Below are 20,291 nucleotides of genomic sequence, written 5' to 3'. Positions count from 1 at the left end.
GGAGTGGGGAAGGCCAATGGATTAATGCTAAATAAGTGGAGTATTAGAGACACATGGGCAGAGGAAACATGAGGTGTTTTAGGAGGACCAGCACAGCCTGCAGTCTGCTCAGCTAGATTAAAAAGACCATTTATTGCTATTGTCTATCAGTGTCCCCTACCACATTCATCATGCTGAAATCAGTGTCAGAGGGGTTCCTCCCTTAACACAGAGCTTGCTGTGCCTAAAAGACAGACTGCAAATCTACAAGAGGCCCTGCTAATCCTGCTAACAGAGAGGTCCAAAGTAAGATGCAGAGGCAGAATGAGAAGCTGTTCAGTGGTAGATGCATTCTAAGCTGAGAATTAGTGCAGGCGCGCTCAAATCCCAGTATGTCAAAGGGCACAACAAAGATTTCAGAGAAATGTGCTTAAAAGGGTGTGTAGCTATTCTCTGATTTGAGATTAGGCTGCTTTTGCCCTTGGGGATTGTGATGTCCCACGTTATCGAAGGCAATGCTGAGCGCATTACAAGCGAAAGGGCGAAATGTTTTAGAGAAGTCAACACACAACATTCAAATTCCTTTTTTGTTTACTCTCCCAGTGGTTGCAAAACATTCAAAATACAGAGGAAAGCTTAAAAGACAGAACTCCATTATTACAAAGAAAAGTCAGACGGAATAGCCATTCAAATCAATAGAAAATTCACAGTCATGGGGACGGGATCAAATCTGTACAAAGCATACAGTTTGTCAGTAAGAATTGAAACTATGACACTCTTTCTTCTATGAATACAAGTTCCTTGATGACCAGTTATGGAATCAAAGATATGTCCATAATCACTGTGCTAGCAAAAATGATTAGCATGGACTTCAAGTATAGATAAGTCTCCTTTTAAAATAGCCTACTGCAGTATGTTAAAATATATCCTGAGAACCACAGATGAGAATGAACAGTTCCAAAATACATGGTAAACTGAAAAATACTTTTTTTTCCCCCCTTAATTCCTTTCTATAGGTCTCATAAATTTTTTAGCAAATAGATAAATAACCAAGGTACCAAAGTAACTGGCAAATTAAGAGGTAGTTTATGTAACAAAGCATCTCTGCCTGCGAGCACATCTTGCTGCTGAGGGCAGTACCATGCAATTCTGAAATGAGAAACCATGTATGGCCCTTGGGTGCTGTGCCAACCTACATGGTTACAATCAGGACTCAAGAGAAAATGCAGACGTGACTGTTCAGCCATACCAGCTTAGCTGAAAGGAATCCAGGTACCTTTAGGGCAGTAAAAAACATTTCCTATATTTTTTGTTTTCCCTAAGCATCAACACTGTTTATTGATGTATACATCGATAACTATATCAATAGATACATCTGTCTTTTAGTCTGAAGGAAGCTTTCATCTTAATAATCTTGTACTCTGTATATTTAGTCATGGTTTTATGTACTTGAATTGTGCATGTCACACGTACCCAACCATATTCAGATTGGTATAAGTGGAAAGAAAAACTGCTTCTGGAGGAATGACTTTAAAGTAAAAGAAGGGAGACTTAGATAAGATATTAGGTGGAGATTTCTTATGAGGAAATTGGTGAACTGGTACAGGCTGACCAGAGAAGCTGGGGATGTCCCATCCCTGGTAGTGTCCAGGACCAGGTTGGATGGGGACCTGGAAGCCTCACCTGGTCATTGGCAACCCTACCCACAGCAGGGGGTTGGAACTGGATGGTCTTTATGTTCCCTTCCAATCCAAGCCATTCTATGCTTCAATGATTCTATACTGCACTTTGTTAGGATGCAACAAGATCACAACATCTGACATAAGCTCTTGGTGGTGAAGTGCTGCACTGTATACAAGAAATCATCCTACTTCTGAGGACTTTACACAAAAAATATGTGTCTGTTCAAGGAATATATTTCTTCTATGTGATCTTACAAACTGATACTGGTCTGTGATGAATTGGTACACTAGAGACAGTGTGCTGAATTAGATAAATTTGATAGTTTGAAGTAGCAGGCAACTCCTGTGATGTTGCTGCATTTGAATAGAATAATAATGCATATCTTACTATCTCTTCCACAAAGAAACCCAGAGAAACCCAAATCTAATTACATTTCCATCATTAAAGTGCTCTACACAGACTGCTGGGTCTGGCAGTTCACCGGAGTCTTAGGACAAGATTCTGATAGGCTTTTCTCTCACATTCCCATGAGTGATATTTCTTCACGTAGTCTTTGGCCCTTGTTACAATTTCTCTTTTCATAATGGGGTCATCCATCAAACTCTTGGACAGCACAACAAACTCCTAAAAAAGATAAAGAAAATAATAAATTAAAAGTTCCTTGAAGTTCTTACGATACTGAAATAACCAGTGCCTGTATCTTAGCTACAGTAAAACTCTTCATCTGTGTGCCAATATTGGAAGCTGTTTAAAGTCATTTTTTTCAAGGTCAAATATCATAGTTTATTTATCATAGTTTATTTATAAACAATGATTAATAAATAATTATATCTTTTATTCAGCCCACCAAGTCATTTAAAACCAAAGATAAATCCCAGGAGCGTTAAGACAAATACACATACAGCAAAATTTAATGCCACAAAAAGCATTTGCTTACACAAGTGTTACGAAGCCAGGCCAGCTATAAATTAATTAAACATTCACCTGCTCCCTTGCCTGGAGCACAGCTGGCATCAGAGTATCTGATCTTAAACTTCATTGCTATTGTAACATCATTAGTTAATTTTGTAGTGAGACTGGAAAACTCACTACATAAAGACTGTGACAGTATGAAGAGAAGAGCAGGCACGTGGCAACAAGCTCTTACAGAGTTGTTGCAGATGGACAGTTGTAGATCCAGTGTAAACTCAATATGCTCTACAAAAAAAGCTGTATACAAATTTCCTATATTTGGCAAAATACTAGAACTGGCAGATTATAACAATTCCTTTTTCTGCTCATCTGCCACTCTAATTTACTTCTAGGGAAGAGTATTTGTGAACTTCAGGTGTGTGAAAGGAGATTTGATGTCTGAACTAATCTGAGCAGCTGGTCTAATATTCTATCGAGAGACAACTTCTGATACTTCAGCTTGATTACAAATGGGCTCTGATCTTTGCAGAATATTGTCTTGGTTCAGCTCAGAAATGAAGATAGCTATTGTGCCAGAGGAAAATTAAGATCCTACACTGGTACATAATTGATAGTGCAGATAAGTGTATAAGGACAAGGGGGACAAGAAGGAATGGGAGAAGGAGATACAGTTCATGCAAACTGTCAGCAGTGAAAGGAAATATCACAAATAAGCCCAGCATTTATATCTACACTAGGTGAACTAGTAAACTATCCTTGGAAACCTAGGTGCCCAATGTATTTAAACAAATATTTAGATATAAAATATTTGGCTACCACAGAATCGATGCTGTTGCTGTAATGCAAGTTATGGCTGTGCATAATACATAACTATAGTGGGACCCGTGGGAGACAGTGATACATGAAATCACATCAAACATGTTATAATCACTGCCCTGATTCTCACTGACAAGACAAACTATCAATATATACAACTCTGACATGAAATTTAAACAAGAGGTGCACAGGTCGGTTCTGTTGGAAAGATGTGTAACTAACTGTAGATACTAGACAGATTACTTTCACATATGAATTTTAACAATAACCTCAAATTTAACAGAAAAATCAGCACCAGGCTGTAATCTTTGCACAGATGCTTTTCAGCTTGCATGGCTAATGGATGCAAAACCTACTCTCCCTGCCCAGAGATCTCAGCACATTTCTCCCCACACACACTTCACCTGTGCCCAGCACACCACATGCTCTCCTCCCTGCATCTGCAGGACTCCAGCCAAACTTCAGGCTCTCTACTGCCTTCCCAACCACTGCCTCTGGAATAGCCCTGAGGGCCACATACATGCTTCATCCAGCCTGCTTTCCATTCACAACTACCCTGCACTCAGGTGTTTCCTGGTAAGTAGGTCTGGTCTAGTGAGTAACCTGAGGCCACATCTATCCGACACTGCAGATACAACCAAGGACTCCAACTCTGGAGATCTGTTCTTTTCCTTCCTCCATATCTGCCAAGAATACAGAACAGGGAAGGTGGGAAAGTCTTACGTGACTTATGCTGGTTTCATCCAATTGCCTGTATAATCATGGTAATAAATACTCTTCACACTGAACTACATTCCAACTTTAATTTTATGCTCCTGTGGAGGATTTTATTTAAAGTAATGTTTAAAAATAATTTATGTAAATTACCTAAGAACAGAAGCAGTAATGTAATATTTCTTGACAGGTAGTCCTATTAGCATTCTTTTAAAACGTGGCTATGGAGGACAAAAACTTGGAAACATGTAAATGATAGAAGAAATGAGATCCTTATTCACAGTTACAATACTAAGAGCTGGCGATAATTTCAAGAAAAATGACAAACTGAGTCCAAAGCATGAAAGTTGAGAAGCTGCAATAGAGAGTAACCACAAATGGAAAAATACTGGGAGGCTGGGAATGAGGATTTCTCAGCTTTATCCCTACTTCTGCTACTCAAATGCGACCATCAGCTAGGCGTTCTCTGACTGGAAGCCAATGGGAAGATTTGCTATGACTTATCTAGGTTTGGCCTCATATTTCCAAAGCATCTGGCTTAGCTTGTTTTCAGTTTTGGCTACTGAGCTCTGGTCAGCATTAACTTCATTTTTCAGGTGTCACCCTTTCTTTAATTGGAAAAGCCTATGATGTGTGAACTACTTAAGGCATGGTACCATGCCTTAATCAGCAGTTATGCTGTATTTGTGCAATTGATATTCACATGAACATTTGTGCACTATCATTTTATTGTAGATGTGAAGTATGTTTCACGTTTGGTGAAGGAGCAAAATTCATGTTACTTTTCCATTATCAAACATGGTGATACACATTTCTAAGGCTACCATGAGGGAGGTGATATGTACACTAACTTAATGCTTGAGGGATAACAAGATATCTAATAAGCCTTTTGTTTGCATATAGGAGTAAAATTACTGTAGATGTCACAGGAAAACACAGTGTAAATTTGAACCTCAGCAGTTAGCCATAAACAAAATAGAGGGAAGATCATCTTATGTATATCCAGAAGTATATTACATGTGCTGTGTAATGGAAATACTGACACATGACCTGAAGCAGTGATGGAGCAGCTGGTGGGAAGGCAGAGCCAACCCAAGGAAGCTCAGGTGTATGCAGTGCAATGCACCTGTGTGATTGGAAGGAGTAGAGCCAGGATCCACCCCCTTCCCAGACCTCATTTAAGGGTTGGCAGCCCAGGTAAAGGCATCTCAGTGGAGCTCCTTGCATTCCTAAGGCCTTCTGAAGGTAAGCAGATTTGTTTGTTTAATTTTATTTCTGTGCCTGCAGCTGTTGCATTTGAGCGAATCCTCACTTGCTGCAGTCTGTGACCTTGCTGCTCTGCTTTTCACTGTGTTACGGTCTTCTTTATGAGTAATGTTTCACAGGCATTTTTCAGCAGTGACATTCATGTTATGTTTTTCTCCTGGTAAACTGACCAATCATTTTTAAAGACAATACCAACTTATCTAATACCTAAACAAAGTTCAGTGTGAGATTTTTTTGCAGAAGCCCAGAAATACCAGTATCTATCTAAAAAACAAAGCTAGAAAATGAACTGAGAAAAAGAGAATGAATGTTCTTTCAATTACTACAGGAATCATACTGATGCTATGGTGATGAAAGTAAAATGTATGGTTTATTTATTATTTATTGAATGAAAGTAAGTCTGCAATTAAACCATTTTGTATCAGCTTCAGCAGATAAAAGAACATGATTCTTAAACATCAGAGAATCACCCCAGGGAAGGTAAATGCCAGCTGTAGGTAAACTCAGAATAGTGACAGATCTATCTTATGGTAGGCAAAGCTGAGAAGTTACCTGGCATGTCTGTGTATTTCATAGAGCAACAGGTCAGTATTGCTGAGGAAGCATAAGCAGTAATTGCTGGCACTGCACGCAGTCACAAATTAAACTATTCAGTACCAAGGTTCAAAGGGCTTAAAAACTTCAGCTATGTTCTGGCTTGATGTCCTGGTAGGAATGGCACTGACCCACGTTTGGCAGAGGAAAGCCATGTGCACTCAATGTGTTGCTGCCAGTAGCCAGCTGAGCTGCATTTCCCTCTCGCAACTTCAAAAGTTTTCTTTGCTAACAGTAGTCGTTCCAGGTCCTGCATGCACTCAAACTCAGTCAGTGTTTGGCTCCTCTCTTTCTGGCTTTGAAGTTTGTTTACCTACTTCTGTTTATTTGGCTCCTTTGGTAAGTTTTCACAGATGCTGGACATATAATTTTGAACCTTAGGGTGCAGAATAATTCTTTGTGTTTTCTCATTTAATGTGGTTTTGCATTATTTATTGCCCCAAAGTAGCTGGCTATTCTCTCTTCCTTATCATTTTTTCTTTCAGATCCCATTAACTCAGTGTCAAATATTCCATAAACTTGCAAATTCAAGTAATGGCTGGATCAAGCCATGATTTAAAAGTAAGGTGTGCAGATGATGTAGTATCAAGGACAAAATGTTTCATAGCTTTCACCTTTAGTTTAACTGCTATTTCCATCTCCATATTATCTTCAGTGATTGGCAAGACTTTCAGACACGAAGCCTCAGCATATATGCAAATAGTTAATGGTGACTACAATTCAGCCCAAAATATTTCTACTTGCCTATAAGATGTGAAAGTTCACTTCCCAAGTATAAATGAAGAATACCAAGTGATCGCAATTCAAAGTGATGTCCACTGTATAAGAATCAGTTTACATCCCTCTAATTCAGCTTTCAGTGGATAGAGCAGTCCACAGACCAGACACAGTGACTTTTAAACTAACCACATTGTGAAGCCTCTCCTACCCAGATCAGTAACAACTTGAAATTAAGCAGTGTTTTATACTCCTGACCTATACATACATCACAAGGAAAGAGAATCTGCTGAACTTAAGCACTGAAGATTTCTTCAACCTTTTTCTTAAGTCTTTGGTGGCCCAGGTTGTTCAAGACAGGGACAGATTTTCCCAGCCACCTGGACACCATACTGATCTTTCCCCAATCCATTTAAACCACTTTCTTTGAAGTGTAACATACTGCAAGTCAATCACAGCGTGAAGGACTGCAGCCATTCACATCTACTAACCACTTTGAGTATCCTACATGGTTGTGGGGTTTTCTTGTTTGTTTGTTTCTGGATTGAGGTCTGTTTTTAGCTTTGGGCTAAAAGAGAAGAGTGGGTTTTGTGTGCAGAGCAGCATTTTACCTTCTTTTGTTTGAATTTGCTGAGCACAGATTTTGACAGTTTGTAGTGTATCCCTTTAGACCAACCTTTCATCCTGTGACTAAAGGACAAGGCTGCGTGACAAAACAGACGTGGCAGTGTAAAGGCCTGTCTCTGTGTGAGATGAAATAAACACTTCAATTTGCAGGACAGAGACAAAAGGACAGAAGAATGAAATAGTCTAGGAATTTGAGTATGATGAAGTTGAGATCTGGCACCCTCCTGAGATGACAAAACCTCTACTTCAAGAACATTTTTTTTCTTTTTCCTCATGGAGGAATGGGTAGAGTTGAGCAGCTGAAGAGAGACAGTTCTTGTGTATGTGAATAAAACCTGTTTTTTTCCAGTGCAGTCTGAAAAGGGAAGCTGCAGGAGAAGGGAGGACAGAGCAGTTTAACGAATTGCCACAGAGATGGAGATGAGAGGACACATGGACATCAGTATAGGGAAAAGGGAGAGCGAACGGAGTTCTAGGTGTTCCTAGTTGTTTTGGTGTTTTGTTTTGTTTTTTTCCTCATTGTCCCTGTTTTCTGAAGAACAAATGAATGTATTGGAAAGGAAATGAAAGTATGACAGGAATTTCTTGTGAAAGAGCAAGTTCCTTTAACTGCCGTCTATGAGAGTAGCTATAATTACCAGGAAGAACATGGTGAATACTTAGGAAAGCTGACAGTTTCCAAACAGTTTTGGTTGATTTGTTTCTGATAGAACTAATGTAAGAACAAGGAAGACTAACGTCACTGAAGTTGTAGAAGGATATTCTACCAGATATCGAAGGTGTCAGAGTAATCAGAATAACAAAAAAGAGGATGTTTTTCCATCTCTGTTGTCACGCTGAATCTTTAAAGGCAACATTCAAGGTGCTGTGGACGTTGTTTTTATTTCCAAGATTAAAACAAAGAGAAATGCCTTGAAACTGAAAGTGTTCTGACTGAATCACATTTTTTGATCTAGTGTAGCTCTTGACTTCTGATAGACAATAAATAGTGATTTTAAAACTGTATTTATTATGGTTTGGAGAGATAAGAAGCTACAAAATGAAATGGTTACTTTATCTTTAGGACCATGAGTGAAAACGATTGGCATTTTGTGCATGTCTGTGCAAGGAGAAAGTTCTTCAGCTTTGTAGTGGGATTAGAATGTTATCCTGCAAACAAAAAGTCTTCTGGCCCATCAGCAAACGTTGATGTTTTCCACATTATTTGACACCAATAATATAATAAAAAGGCTTTTATAAAACGAAATGAAACCAGTCATAGATATCATTGGAACTACTGTGCTTAAAACTATGCCTTTCTCTAACTAAGGAAATATATAGCATATTTTAATTGATCTTGAATTCCAAATAAAACTTGGAACGTAAGATGCTTTGAGATCACAGAAGAAGCTTCATACAAGAATGTATGATGAAGCTAATTGGGTCTGGTATGAATAATGTATCTGAATTCTATGCCAAATACAAGCAGAATGTAGAGGGAAACACCAGAATGAATCAGAATTAATATCAGTAGAGCCATCTCTGTGCATGTTCAACATGATGATTTATCCTTGAAGTTTTGAAGAAGCATATGGAAGGCAAAGAGCTGTTTGCAGGGAATAAATGTATAAATAATTTTACAAGTACCTTTACATCTCAGCCTCCATTATCCTGAAAGCATCCCATTTTGAAAGGGTATTTCAAGAAGAGAGCATGCTTCCCCAGCAAAAAACATTCCAGAAACTTTGCTGTAGAAACCACTGGAAACATTGAATATTCCAGGAAAAAAAAGAAAAAAAGAAAAAACATGACCTGCATGAATGTTTCCATGTCTTTAAATATAATGGAACTAACAGAACTCACCTGCCTGAAACACCACTTAATAGGATACATTAATCACACACTCCACAAAGTGGTTAATATCATACATCTTGTACTTCACAAAATTATCAGATACACTGTTCCAGTAAGCCGTATTTGATCTTGAGTTGGGTAAAACACTAAAAATTTAGCCAATAGTTAGTATCTAGGGCATTCTGTTTTATGGAATAATAAGCATTTTTTTTAATGCTTTCTTCCCTAACTGCTACCATGTTTATATTATTGGTTTGGGTCTCAAATTCTAAAATGAGTGAGTTCTTGCAAAATAGGTTCATAACTAATTTGGAAACTAAATATGAGATTTCTTTGTATGATGGTTTACATATGATGGGAGCATGAAATGATTTAAGAAAGTATACTAAACTAAGCAGAAATACTCCTTTAACCAAATGTTAATGTTAGTCCTTAGAAAAGGGAAAAAAAGAACCAAAAGAATTCTCTGTGTAATATTTATGAATGGGGACTTTCAAAGTAGCTATGATAACCTCTCTGGTATTTCTTCTGTAGAGGAACTCTATAAGAAAAATGAATAAACTGAGTACAGGAACTTGTCTGAAACACACTTTTTTTCCTATACATCTATATAAATACATAACAGCAAAGCCACAATGCAAAAAAAACAAAAACAAAAAAAAAAAAAAAACCTCTCTCTTCCCACTGGAACTTTTCTTCATAGAGACTCTATTCTGAAACTTTGCTAGATTTTAGTCATTAATTATTTTCTGACTCAGCAATATCTTTGACTTAATAATGCTTTATATTAACACTTACTGCTGGACATTATAGATAATGTATTATCTAAGACTTCAGGCTCATACTTCTTTCAGGTAGCTTTGGGTTGTGTAATACAAGTTCATATTTAAGTTAATGCTCAAAAGGAAAGACGACAGATGCATAATGTTTATTCCAAGGCTTTCTTATGGAACCTTCAAAACTGAATTGCTTAAGTTGATGAGAACTGAGCCCCATTCATTTGGCAGGCTCTAAAGCAGCACAGGCTAGACAAACATTCAGCAAGGCTGACACCTAGTAAAAGTTCAGCGAATTGCAAAGTGAATGTGAGACAACAGCAGAGCTTCCAGTCAGGCAATTTAACACCTAGAGTTTTACAGGGATCTGAGGAAAACTGTTCAGTGAAAAAGTTGAGTTCCTGGAGAGACATTAGCATGTAACAGAAAGCGAACCTAACTTTTGAAAGGGAAAGAAAACTAGTTTTCTTATTGTTTTGTTACCTGGGGATCTGAAAATAGCAGTCCTGTCTCTTTATGTTTTATTATTGCTGCATTTCCAGGAATGTTCCTTGCAAGCACTGGAATATCCAAGTCCATTGCCTAGTGGAAAATGGAGAAAGGAAATAATAGTTTATTAGAATACAGCTATTTTGAGATGTTGGTGACAATTTTAAAATGAAAAGCAGAAGCAATTCAAGTTCTTTCCCATTTCTTCAGCATTACAGCTGAAAGATATCATGTCTAAGGTGATCTCCTTTATGTAACTTCTCTCAAATATTTCCTACTTTTATCAGTCTACAAGTTTATTATCTTTAACTTTGTATCAGTCTTGTAATTTCAAAAGCAACCAATCCAGAAGGTCAATTAATAGCTGTTTTATCCTTTATTCCTTCTCAAAATACGTGGATTGTTTCCTACTGGAAGTTCCCAACATATGGAAGGTTTTAAGAGGATAAAATTAATGTTCAGATCAAAGGTTGTCACTGTAACTCCCACCATTATCACACAGAGAGAGATTTAGTTTATAGCACCAAAAGCCAGCTCTCTTCAACATAAAGTATTTGCTCTTTTGTTCCATAAAATGCATTTTATCTCAGACTTTCTACAGCATGTGCAGAACTGGAGAGATTTGGGTGGCATCAGTATTGGTGACAGTGGAAATCGCTTGGCTCCTTTCTTCAGTTCTGATTCCTATTGGTCATATAAGACTTTTGAAGGAACTTTGCTTTTGCTGGCCGCTGTCATTAAAGCCAGGCTTGTCCTCTGAGCATTCAGGGAATGCAGGAAGGCGTGCAGTGACACAGAGCTTCCAACTGAACCGTACCATGCAGGGTGGAGAAAAGGTTATGCTTTCAGAAGGCATCCCTCTTTCAAAACATATTACCTACAAAGCTATTGGTTCGCAATTCCTCACTGATCAAGGAATTCATTAGAAGTAGTAGAATTAGATTATACCAGTTGTTGTTTTTTTGGTTTCTTTATTAATTCATGTCTTATATACATGCATGTTCATGTGTGTATATTCATTATTAGGGAAGCGTGGAGTTTCAACATGGCAGCACTTCAGGCTGCCTGCAGAATCAGGAGCAGAGATGTAGCACAGCATCCGTTCAAAGACAGCAAACCATTTCCAAGAGACCTCAGGCCAGGCAACTTCAAAAAATATGGCTTAGATTTTGAAGTACCCAGTGTGCAAACCTGGTCACTCAGTGCTGTTACTCATGCATACCCTATCTGAAATTTCAATTGCTATCAATGAATTTGGAAATCTTGAGGTACACTGACTGACTGTAAACCTAGAAAAACTCATATTGAGTAAGTATCACAGTGTTAAAAGACAGAGAAATTCACTCCTCCAAATCTTTAATCTGTTCCGTGTTCCATACTGATTCCCTGACGCTTCTGAGTGAATGCAGTTTTAATTACTGCTATTACACTCCCGGATGGGGAGTAATCCTCCTTCAGTCTGTGTAGCAGGAAAATAAAACCCCAAGGAACAAAACAAGAGAACATGTCATTTGCTTTTTATTTTTTTTATAGTTCAGATAAAACTGGAGGCAAAAAAACCTTGATACCTTGACTGATACTGTACAGAACCAATTATGTTTTGAACAGCGAAGGAATGTTGCAATTTACTGAACGTGTTAATAGCTTAAAGTATCCATGAGAAACTGTGCTTAAATCACCTCTACAGATGAATTTACACTGGACGTAGAAATTCAACGGTGCTTATGGCACAGCCATCTGCTTTGCTGCAGTGAGGTCTAGAAATAATAATCACCCTTAATGACATAACCTGTTCTACACTTCATACCAGAAACTACTGTGTCAACTGGAGGTGATTCAGACAAATAGATTAATGAGACAAATGGGGAGTATTAAAAACTACAAATCAGATTTCTAAATGTAACAGTCTATTGTGATACTGCCTCTTACTGAAAATTATTTGGTGAGGAGAAATACAGTTTTTAGTCATTTTTGTCATAATTTAGACAAATTATTTTGTCGTTTCCTCTGACTTACTGTTAAAGAAAATAGATATGTATGTTTTCCAAAGATAGGTTTTAAAAATGTATACAATTACTGTATGTAATCAGTACAACAAAGTTTATTGAATGCCAAATTTCACCCAGGAGATGGGAGGTGCAGTGTCTGACAGGTTTGGATTGCTTTTGGCTTTATTTACTCAACTGCAGACCTTACTTGGGGTTACCACACAAGCATCAGCTTCTTTCTGATTCAGCAGACTTTAAGCCATTCCCACTGACAGGCTGAAATGCCCTTGTGTTCTGTGTGCTGGCTGTTGTTGGTGTCACTCAAAAATGTTCATTGAACAGGGAGCAAAAATATTGCACTTGAAAATCAAGAGCTTGATAGTGGTTTTGAAGCATGTTGGCATTCACTGTCACTTGCCTAAGGCCCTCTCCTCACCTCTTTGCATCTCTCCCTTTATAAAACAAAACCACAGGAGTATTTCAGATCTGGCTACTTTCCAAACAAGCAATTGTTCATTCAAGAGAAATCACGTTAAAGATAAAGAAAGAAAACAGACAAAACACAAACCACAAGACCAGCCACTTATCTGCAGGATAGTTACCTACAAAGCAGAGGAGTTTGTATTTGAGCCCAGGGAGTAGTGGAAACTGTGCCTGCACTGGTTGAGTACAAATGTGGTGCCTTGAGTCAGGTCTGTCCTGGGCTGTGATCTCCTTACAAGCCAGCATAGCATTGCTATAGCTCAGCCTGGAGTCTAGAATACATTTTTTGCTTTCATTTTTTACCTTTACAAGGTCTGTTCATTTACTTGTTTCTGAACGTTAATTAGTTGATAACTCACTGAAGTTGGTCACTAAGTCTGTATTTAGTTTTCTATAATTTCTGTACTGTAAAGGGAAATACATTTGTTCTGTCTCAAACACTTGTAGGGCAGTAACTGCTACACCAGAAAACTTCAGGTCCCAAAACACATAGGTACCAGTGAGTTATATCTACTGAAAGACAGAACAGATGGCTAAATACATAAGATGAGGGGCTGCCTTTGCACTAGATAGCCTTAAACAAATGGGTTGTGCTGTAAATAATTACTGCATGAAGTGGATTAGAGTGTAATTTAGATACTTAGCCCATTTTTAAGCAGTAAAAATAATCATTTGCATTGTTGAGAACATATATAATTTACTGACCCAGGTTCCACAAATAATAGCATGAAGTAACATGTTAGTCCACTGGCCATCTGTTTTGTTACATTAACCTGAATGCAAATGTGCTTTAATGCTATTTCAAAAGAGTACAGGATGGAGATTCAAGTTCAGGAATCAAGCTACACAGTAAGCATTTCTAACCAATAGTGTGGGGCTAACAATATAAATACAGGTTTTATTTTCAATTCTGTGTTTTGGATTGACCCTTATTTTCTTCCCCCCTGACCTATGGCCCCTCTTCAATTTCAGTGCTCTGCAAGATCTTTTTCTTCACATGTTGTTTAAGAATGAATTATGCCCTATGGTAGAACAGACTGGCTATCTTTCACTCCAATGTTTACTTTCTTTAAATTGGCTTTTACGTGTGTCTGTAAATCTAGTATGCGTGGCAATCTAATGATTTTTAGAACAGTTGTAGTATAACTGAAAGCATAAAAAAGAATTAAATGATTAAATGGGGTGGATTCAAAACATTTTGCTTTCCAACTGTATAAAAACAGACGAAATTTTCTAGCAGTAGTGGTTTGCATGGGAACATGCAGAACTCTTCAGCTATCTGAGTTTGGGATGCATGCTAAATGTTTGCTTTTACATTGTTTTCTCTGATGCAAATGCCAGACAGAAAACAGGTCAGTTAGAGCAAAATCACCAATATTTAAGTAGTAAATGACAAGGTAATTAGTAATGGTTTCTAGTTCTTTCATACCTAAGGCAGGTTTGAAATTGAGATGGTTATATATTTATCTATTATATGCTTACCTCATACTGAAAGCAAGCTAGGAGTGTGCTCAGTGTTTACAAATTCATGATCTGGTTCAATTTTGAGCTTTCAAGAGAATGAAAGCTGCATTTCCAAATTCAAGCAAGATGTTACAACCAGCCTCGGACTGAAAGACTTTTATGCATCATTTTCTGCCTTATTAATTTAACAAGATCTTAGCAGATGGCTCTTCCTACTGCTGACCATCTCAGGCAGAGACTTCACTTTATTAGAATGACACTTCCTCTGAGAGGGAGAGATTTTTACAGCAGGGTAATTTATAAGCAGGTCATCAAATCCCACTCTACAACTGTGTAGTAAACAGATGCACAGTACCCAAATCTTTATTGCTTCAGAAGAAGCCTTCAAGCAAGTCTGAGGTACTGAGTGGGCAAGCTTCAGGTAGTTTCTTAAGAAGTAACTAAAAACCAATTTTGCTTTTAGAGGTGATGGGAACAACTCTAAAACTGCAACATAGCTTGAGCTTCCTCCCAATTTTACGTTGTAAAAGATGTTGGGTTTTTTTTCTGATGCAAACCAACAACAGCAAAGTCAGAAGTGTAGGAATGATCAACTCTTCTGCCTGTGTAGAGATTTTCAGTGAGAAAAATGAGTTCTTAGAGGTGTTTTTTTTTTTTTTTTTTTCCAGTGGACAGAGATTTGCATCTTGAATTGGTGATAAATTAATCAACATTGATTGTCCAGTGGGAACTTAAGAGTAGCTTTCCAATAGAGGTGATATATGACAATCTAATAGCCCTGAAAGGTTAACTGAATAGTTCAGCCACTCAGGAAAGAGTGTAAATAAAAACTTTCCTTGTTGATTTATCAGATTCAAAACTTGTTAGAATTGCACTTCAGTAGTCCATGAAGCAGGCTCAACATTACTTCTGAAGTAAACTGAAGTAACTGAGTTACTATGTATTTGCTAAGATGTTGTATGTACACTCCCTGTCCTGAGAAATGCTCTTTCCTTAGCTTTAAACTGCTCACATGTGATGGGAAAACTATTCTCATAGTCTCATCAGTTCTAGGCCAAGCACACTTGCACTTCTGTTGCAGATGCCTTCTCATTTAACAGTCTTTGTTTTGCTTTTTTTTCCTTCTCTTTAACTCACTGACATTCTCAGGAAGTAATCAGATTGATTTTTTTGGTCGACTGTTCTTAGTGCTCCTGAAGGGAACATGCAGCTGGTTGGAGGAGGTGACAGGTACTTAAGTTTACTTCTCTGAGTCAGGGACTGGGTGGGGGCTGTGCATTGTGTTGGTAGCACTTCATTTCATCTCAACTACTGAACATAAGTATTACACTACATAACTACTACTACATGTTTTTATCAGCCACGCTGATAAACTTGGAAAATACATTATTTGTAGTATTTTTTGTTTATGTAGACAGCGTTGTTGCTGTGAAGAAGCACATTCTTATACCCCTTCAACTTCTTTTTTGAAAAGAGAAAGAAATTTGCTATCTAACCAGCATTTACAATTTGTAGCGTGCTCGCTTCCTTCTTACATCTGATGAACGTTAAGATGCATGCTGAAGATGCAATGTGATTATTCATTAGAAACAGCAATAGGTAATTCATTACTACAGATTATATAATAATTTCTGAGATTTTCTGAGATCATAATGAACCAACGTTCACCAGCCACCAAAAAAAAGAGTAAAAAAACATCAGCCCAAAGAACTTCACCTTTTAAGAACACTTTTTTTTTTCTGGTAAGTATCTGGCACTAAGCTAGTCCTACTCTATATATGAAATAGATCTGGTTATTAACTTTCAATATTTATAAGAAAAAAATAAAGAGAGAGCATGGAATTCATTTGAATGAAATAAAAAATACAGGTCTTAGATTGCTTTTTGAAAGGATGTAAAAATAAATGAGAGTCTATTTTAGTAACATTATCAGGAAGTGGATGTTGAATTAAGAATAATGACAACCTCAGAAAATCAGAACAACTCTCATGTTGTGTCTGTGTTGTTAATTTAACAAGAGTGATAAAATTATACTCTCTCCTTGGAGAAAAAAATGGGGAAAGCATAGAATTTTGTCAGATTAACCTATCAATACCATAACTAACACTTGCAAGAAGAAACAGTTTTGTTATGTCTTCACTGGCTTTGAAACATAGATGTAAAATGTTGACATGCATTTCTAGTGAGAAAATGCAATGTCAGATTCACTGTAACCTCAGTGAAAAACCTCACTGCTAAGATGCAATTACCTCCAGAATTGCAGCAGACATCCCCTCTGAAATGGAGCTGTTCACTACAGCAAAGCACCTTCTCATAGCAGCATGAAGATCATCCTGTGGCATCTCCTGTAATAAATGTACTCCAGGTGCCCTAGGAGTAAGATGCATACAAATAGGAGACCTCCTATGAATGTGTTAATGTGGTCTAAGTTTTCTTGCTAAAACAGAGCAGTGATAGAAGGTAATCTGAGCAGTTCAGACATGGTTCTGCTGTTAACAATTGCTTGCATGCGTGATTAAATCGGATAGAAAAGAAGATAAAATGTGGAAAGGTCTACAAAGGTCTAAAATTTACAGAATACCCATTGTGAGAAAATTATGTCAAATGTGTTTTACCTTTTGATTTTCTCCTTCATCTCATGTGTTAGAAGTGGATCAACCTATACAAGGAAAGAGAGGTCTGATAAAGCTTCCCCTTCCACTTTCCCTTCCCCCAACTTCCATCAACTTACAGCAGGTCCAATAATGCCAAGGTGAACAGTGGGGTCCTTTCTGTGCCAATCTAAAATAGAAGAGGAAGATCTTTCTATTAATCAAAATTCTTCATTTTTAATATCATTTTAAAACACAGAAAATATTCCTTTTCCTCTAAAACCAACGTAAATAGCTGCAAGAGCAAATTTTAGCTTGTTAAATAATGTATTTCTACATAGAGGACTGAATATGTACCTGATTTCATGCTCTGCCCTCAGATTACTCATCTGTATTCAAAAGATTGGCATATCTGAAAGTTTGCAGTTAGCATTTCTGCTTCATGAAATGCCTTATGATTCAAGAGTTATTTAACTAAGCTCAGATTGTAATTTTAAATCATCTTTAGAGAGCAATGCTCTTTAGGATGCAGTGACCCTGGCCACTAAGACAAAATGATTTGAAGTTTACCTGTTTCGTAAGCAACTGCAACCATTGCAACTAACACTGAGTTATTATGTACTCAAGAGTAATCTGCCATTCTTCGATGACTAGAATAGAACTCTATAACAGAATCAGCTTTTTGGCATTAATCAACCACATGTATTGGTTGATTGATTAGGCAGTGAAGGCCTAACAAAGTAAATGGAATACCTGAGGCTATATTTTCAGCTTAGAATATTTGAACCTTTTCAGATACAGGCTGAGAATATGAAAAAACATTCATCTACATGAATACAAGAGAACTTTATAACAATGGGGGATAAGATTTGCTTGTAACATCTATAATATTACTTAATACACATCAGATCAGTGTAACATCCACAGGACAGTAAGATAAAGTTATTTTGAAGTAGACAGACCCTTCTTCTGTCTTCCATTAATCTATATTGTGGCAGCAAAACAGTCTTCCTAAGAAGTAAAAGCATCAAATAATGCTTTGATTTTAACACTCTGTTATTCCCAGCAGGCTGAAAAAGACACAGTACAGAAACAATGCATTCAACTGATCAGTGGTTACATGAGCATTCTTTAGATATAGTTATATTATGAAATGCTGGGCATGAATGAAACAGCTCATAAACATTAAATTAATGCATCTAATTCTGGGAACCAAGCAAGGTACCTACCTGAGAATACATCTACTAAATACAGAGGGTCTTTGACTCTTCTAAGTCCGCATATAAGGAGAAATATATGTAAATCTTCTGTATCTGCAGGAATGTCTGTAACAAAACATTTAAAAACAATCTGAATGGAGATAAAAGAAAATTAAATCAGTGCAGTGGAGAACATAATCATGCATATCATTCTACAATGCATGTGAGTCCAGTTCCAGGGACAGCAAAAGGATAGGCTTTGGATGAATTAAAAAAACTGGTGATCAGATTTTTCAACACCAGAAATCAGCTTTGGCCATTATACAAGAAATGTGTTTCTCATTTTTTTTCTACCCATGAAAGGAGTAACTTGGCATCCATATAACAATTCAACACCTGTTTCAAGAATATTGTAAGGCCTGGGCAGACACAGGTTGCTATGAAAGATCAGGTAAAGGTCAATAGTTATCTAGCCCTAACATGCTAGCAGTGCCAGAGTGTATTTAACCAGAAGTTCAATTGTCACAATGCATTTATTTTAACACTGTTGTTAAGAAATACAAATATAAAATAAGTCTGGAAAATATCTCAACCTGTTGGTGTTTAGCATCAAAAAATCCCTCATGAAAATCTACAGCAATAACCCACAAAAAGAAAAAAACGTTCTTGAATATCTTTCCTCATGTCAAGCGCTGGGATTCATGTGAGCCTTGCATCAAAACTCTGTCTACTGGGGGAAAAAGTCAGAAGTATGGTGAATAATCAACTGCTATTGCTTTTAAAATTAAAATCCAGTTCAGGGATTTTTGTATGCTCCCTGTCGCAGGGCTCATTATTGAGTCAGTTCCATTTAACTTTAGCAGCTTGAGCTGTCAAGAGTGGCTGCAGCAGACAAGGTAAGTAATATTTTACTGGTTATTGGACCAAGAAATAATTTGTAATTTATAATATACACAAACATTTGGACTGAAAAAGCCATTCTGGTGCAATGGTCCATTAATACTGTTTGTTTTCAAGACATGCAGCACTGATCTCAATTCATGACAAACTCAACAAAACAAACAACTAGAACTTGTCAGCAAAACTGAGACTGCTGACACCAATTGCTTTCAAATTTGGATTTTTACATTTGAGTCCCATGGCACTTAAAGATACTTCTCTTGAGAATCTAATGACTATCAGTTTAATTATTTAACTAGTGAAATTACTTAACGTAATATCTAATAAAGGAAATAGCCCACTTATTTGACCACTATTATTTTGAATAAACAGGCAGATTATTCACTTTGTGCAACTTTACCATGACCTCCTTCTCTACTGTGGAATGTTTCTTCTCAAATCGCAGACTGTAGACACACCACCCTGAGATTGGATCCTGCACAGTCTGTTAAAGGCTGTCCAGTAAGAGCTATTTGAGCAAGGATTTGCCTCTGCTATTCGATTTAGTGAAGTGAGAGTCCGCTGTAGTTTTACTTTATTGAATGCTGTAGCTCTTTCTCATCACCTAATTCATTTTTACAGGCAGACATTCACCAACTCAATCCACTTAGGAATATAAAGACATTCCTGAGAAGACTATATTACCAGCACATCACAGCCACTGTTTAGTACTGTAGACTTTACTCATTCACTGTCTGCTTAAAATCAAGCTTAAGTAGCACCTTGTTGCTTTTTCCTCATTCACTGAAAATTATTGGATTTACATGTCAAGATGATGCCTGCATCAGTTTTTTCTCCCACATGTTGTTTTCTCAAGCTATGCCAGCCTAGTGTGAGGAAAAAATATAACTATTTGTACAAGAAAGCAATCATTTAAGTATGTTTTGTCCTCATAAGAACTCTAATAAGGGAAATAAAATAACTGCAACAGCTGCCTTTACTAACTACAGTGATCAGCTGGGTGAAAAAAAGTATTCAAAAGAAGTTTTTTCTTTTTTACTTGAGCTTAAACAAGATACTGAGTATCTGAGATTTTGCTATCATTCTGCCTTTCCCAGATAGGCTGCTTAATCTGTAATAAGATACAACAATCCTTTTTGACTCCCTTCTAAAATGGAAATACACCAATGTGGCACAATTAACTGGAGGTATTCAGTTATGAGACAGAATGAGAGAATGAATTATATTAAAATTATCCAGTGGAAAATATCTTGATAATGC

General features: G+C 37.2%; 1 protein-coding gene and 1 long non-coding RNA gene across 4 annotated transcripts in view; one reads left to right on the top strand and one right to left on the bottom strand.

Moving 5' to 3' along the window:
* Nucleotides 1-552: 552 nt before the first annotated feature.
* GLT1D1 (glycosyltransferase 1 domain containing 1) overlaps nt 553-20,291 on the bottom strand; it is a 41,470-nt gene continuing 21,731 nt past the window's right edge. For all 3 annotated transcript variants that reach the window (XM_052690823.1, XM_052690824.1, XM_052690822.1), the window contains 6 exons: nt 18,162-18,257; nt 17,073-17,122; nt 16,957-17,000; nt 16,591-16,711; nt 10,401-10,499; nt 553-2,286 (listed from right to left, as the gene is read on the bottom strand). In XM_052690823.1, coding sequence (XP_052546783.1) covers nt 2,140-2,286; nt 10,401-10,499; nt 16,591-16,711; nt 16,957-17,000; nt 17,073-17,122; nt 18,162-18,257 — 557 coding nt within the window. In that variant the 3' untranslated portion in view covers nt 553-2,139. The remainder of the gene's footprint in view (nt 2,287-10,400; nt 10,500-16,590; nt 16,712-16,956; nt 17,001-17,072; nt 17,123-18,161; nt 18,258-20,291) is intronic.
* Nucleotides 5,258-20,291, top strand: part of LOC128084598 (uncharacterized) — a 30,090-nt gene continuing 15,056 nt past the window's right edge. The window contains exon 1 of the long non-coding RNA XR_008208622.1: nt 5,258-5,349. This is a non-coding gene — a long non-coding RNA (uncharacterized LOC128084598). The remainder of the gene's footprint in view (nt 5,350-20,291) is intronic.

Source organism: Tympanuchus pallidicinctus, unplaced genomic scaffold, assembly GCF_026119805.1.
Source record: "Tympanuchus pallidicinctus isolate F22 unplaced genomic scaffold, pur_lepc_1.0 scaffold28, whole genome shotgun sequence".
Lineage (NCBI taxonomy): Eukaryota > Metazoa > Chordata > Aves > Galliformes > Phasianidae > Tympanuchus > Tympanuchus pallidicinctus.
Note: the sequence above shows the minus strand (reverse complement) of the source record. Positions and strands in the feature narration are given on the sequence as shown.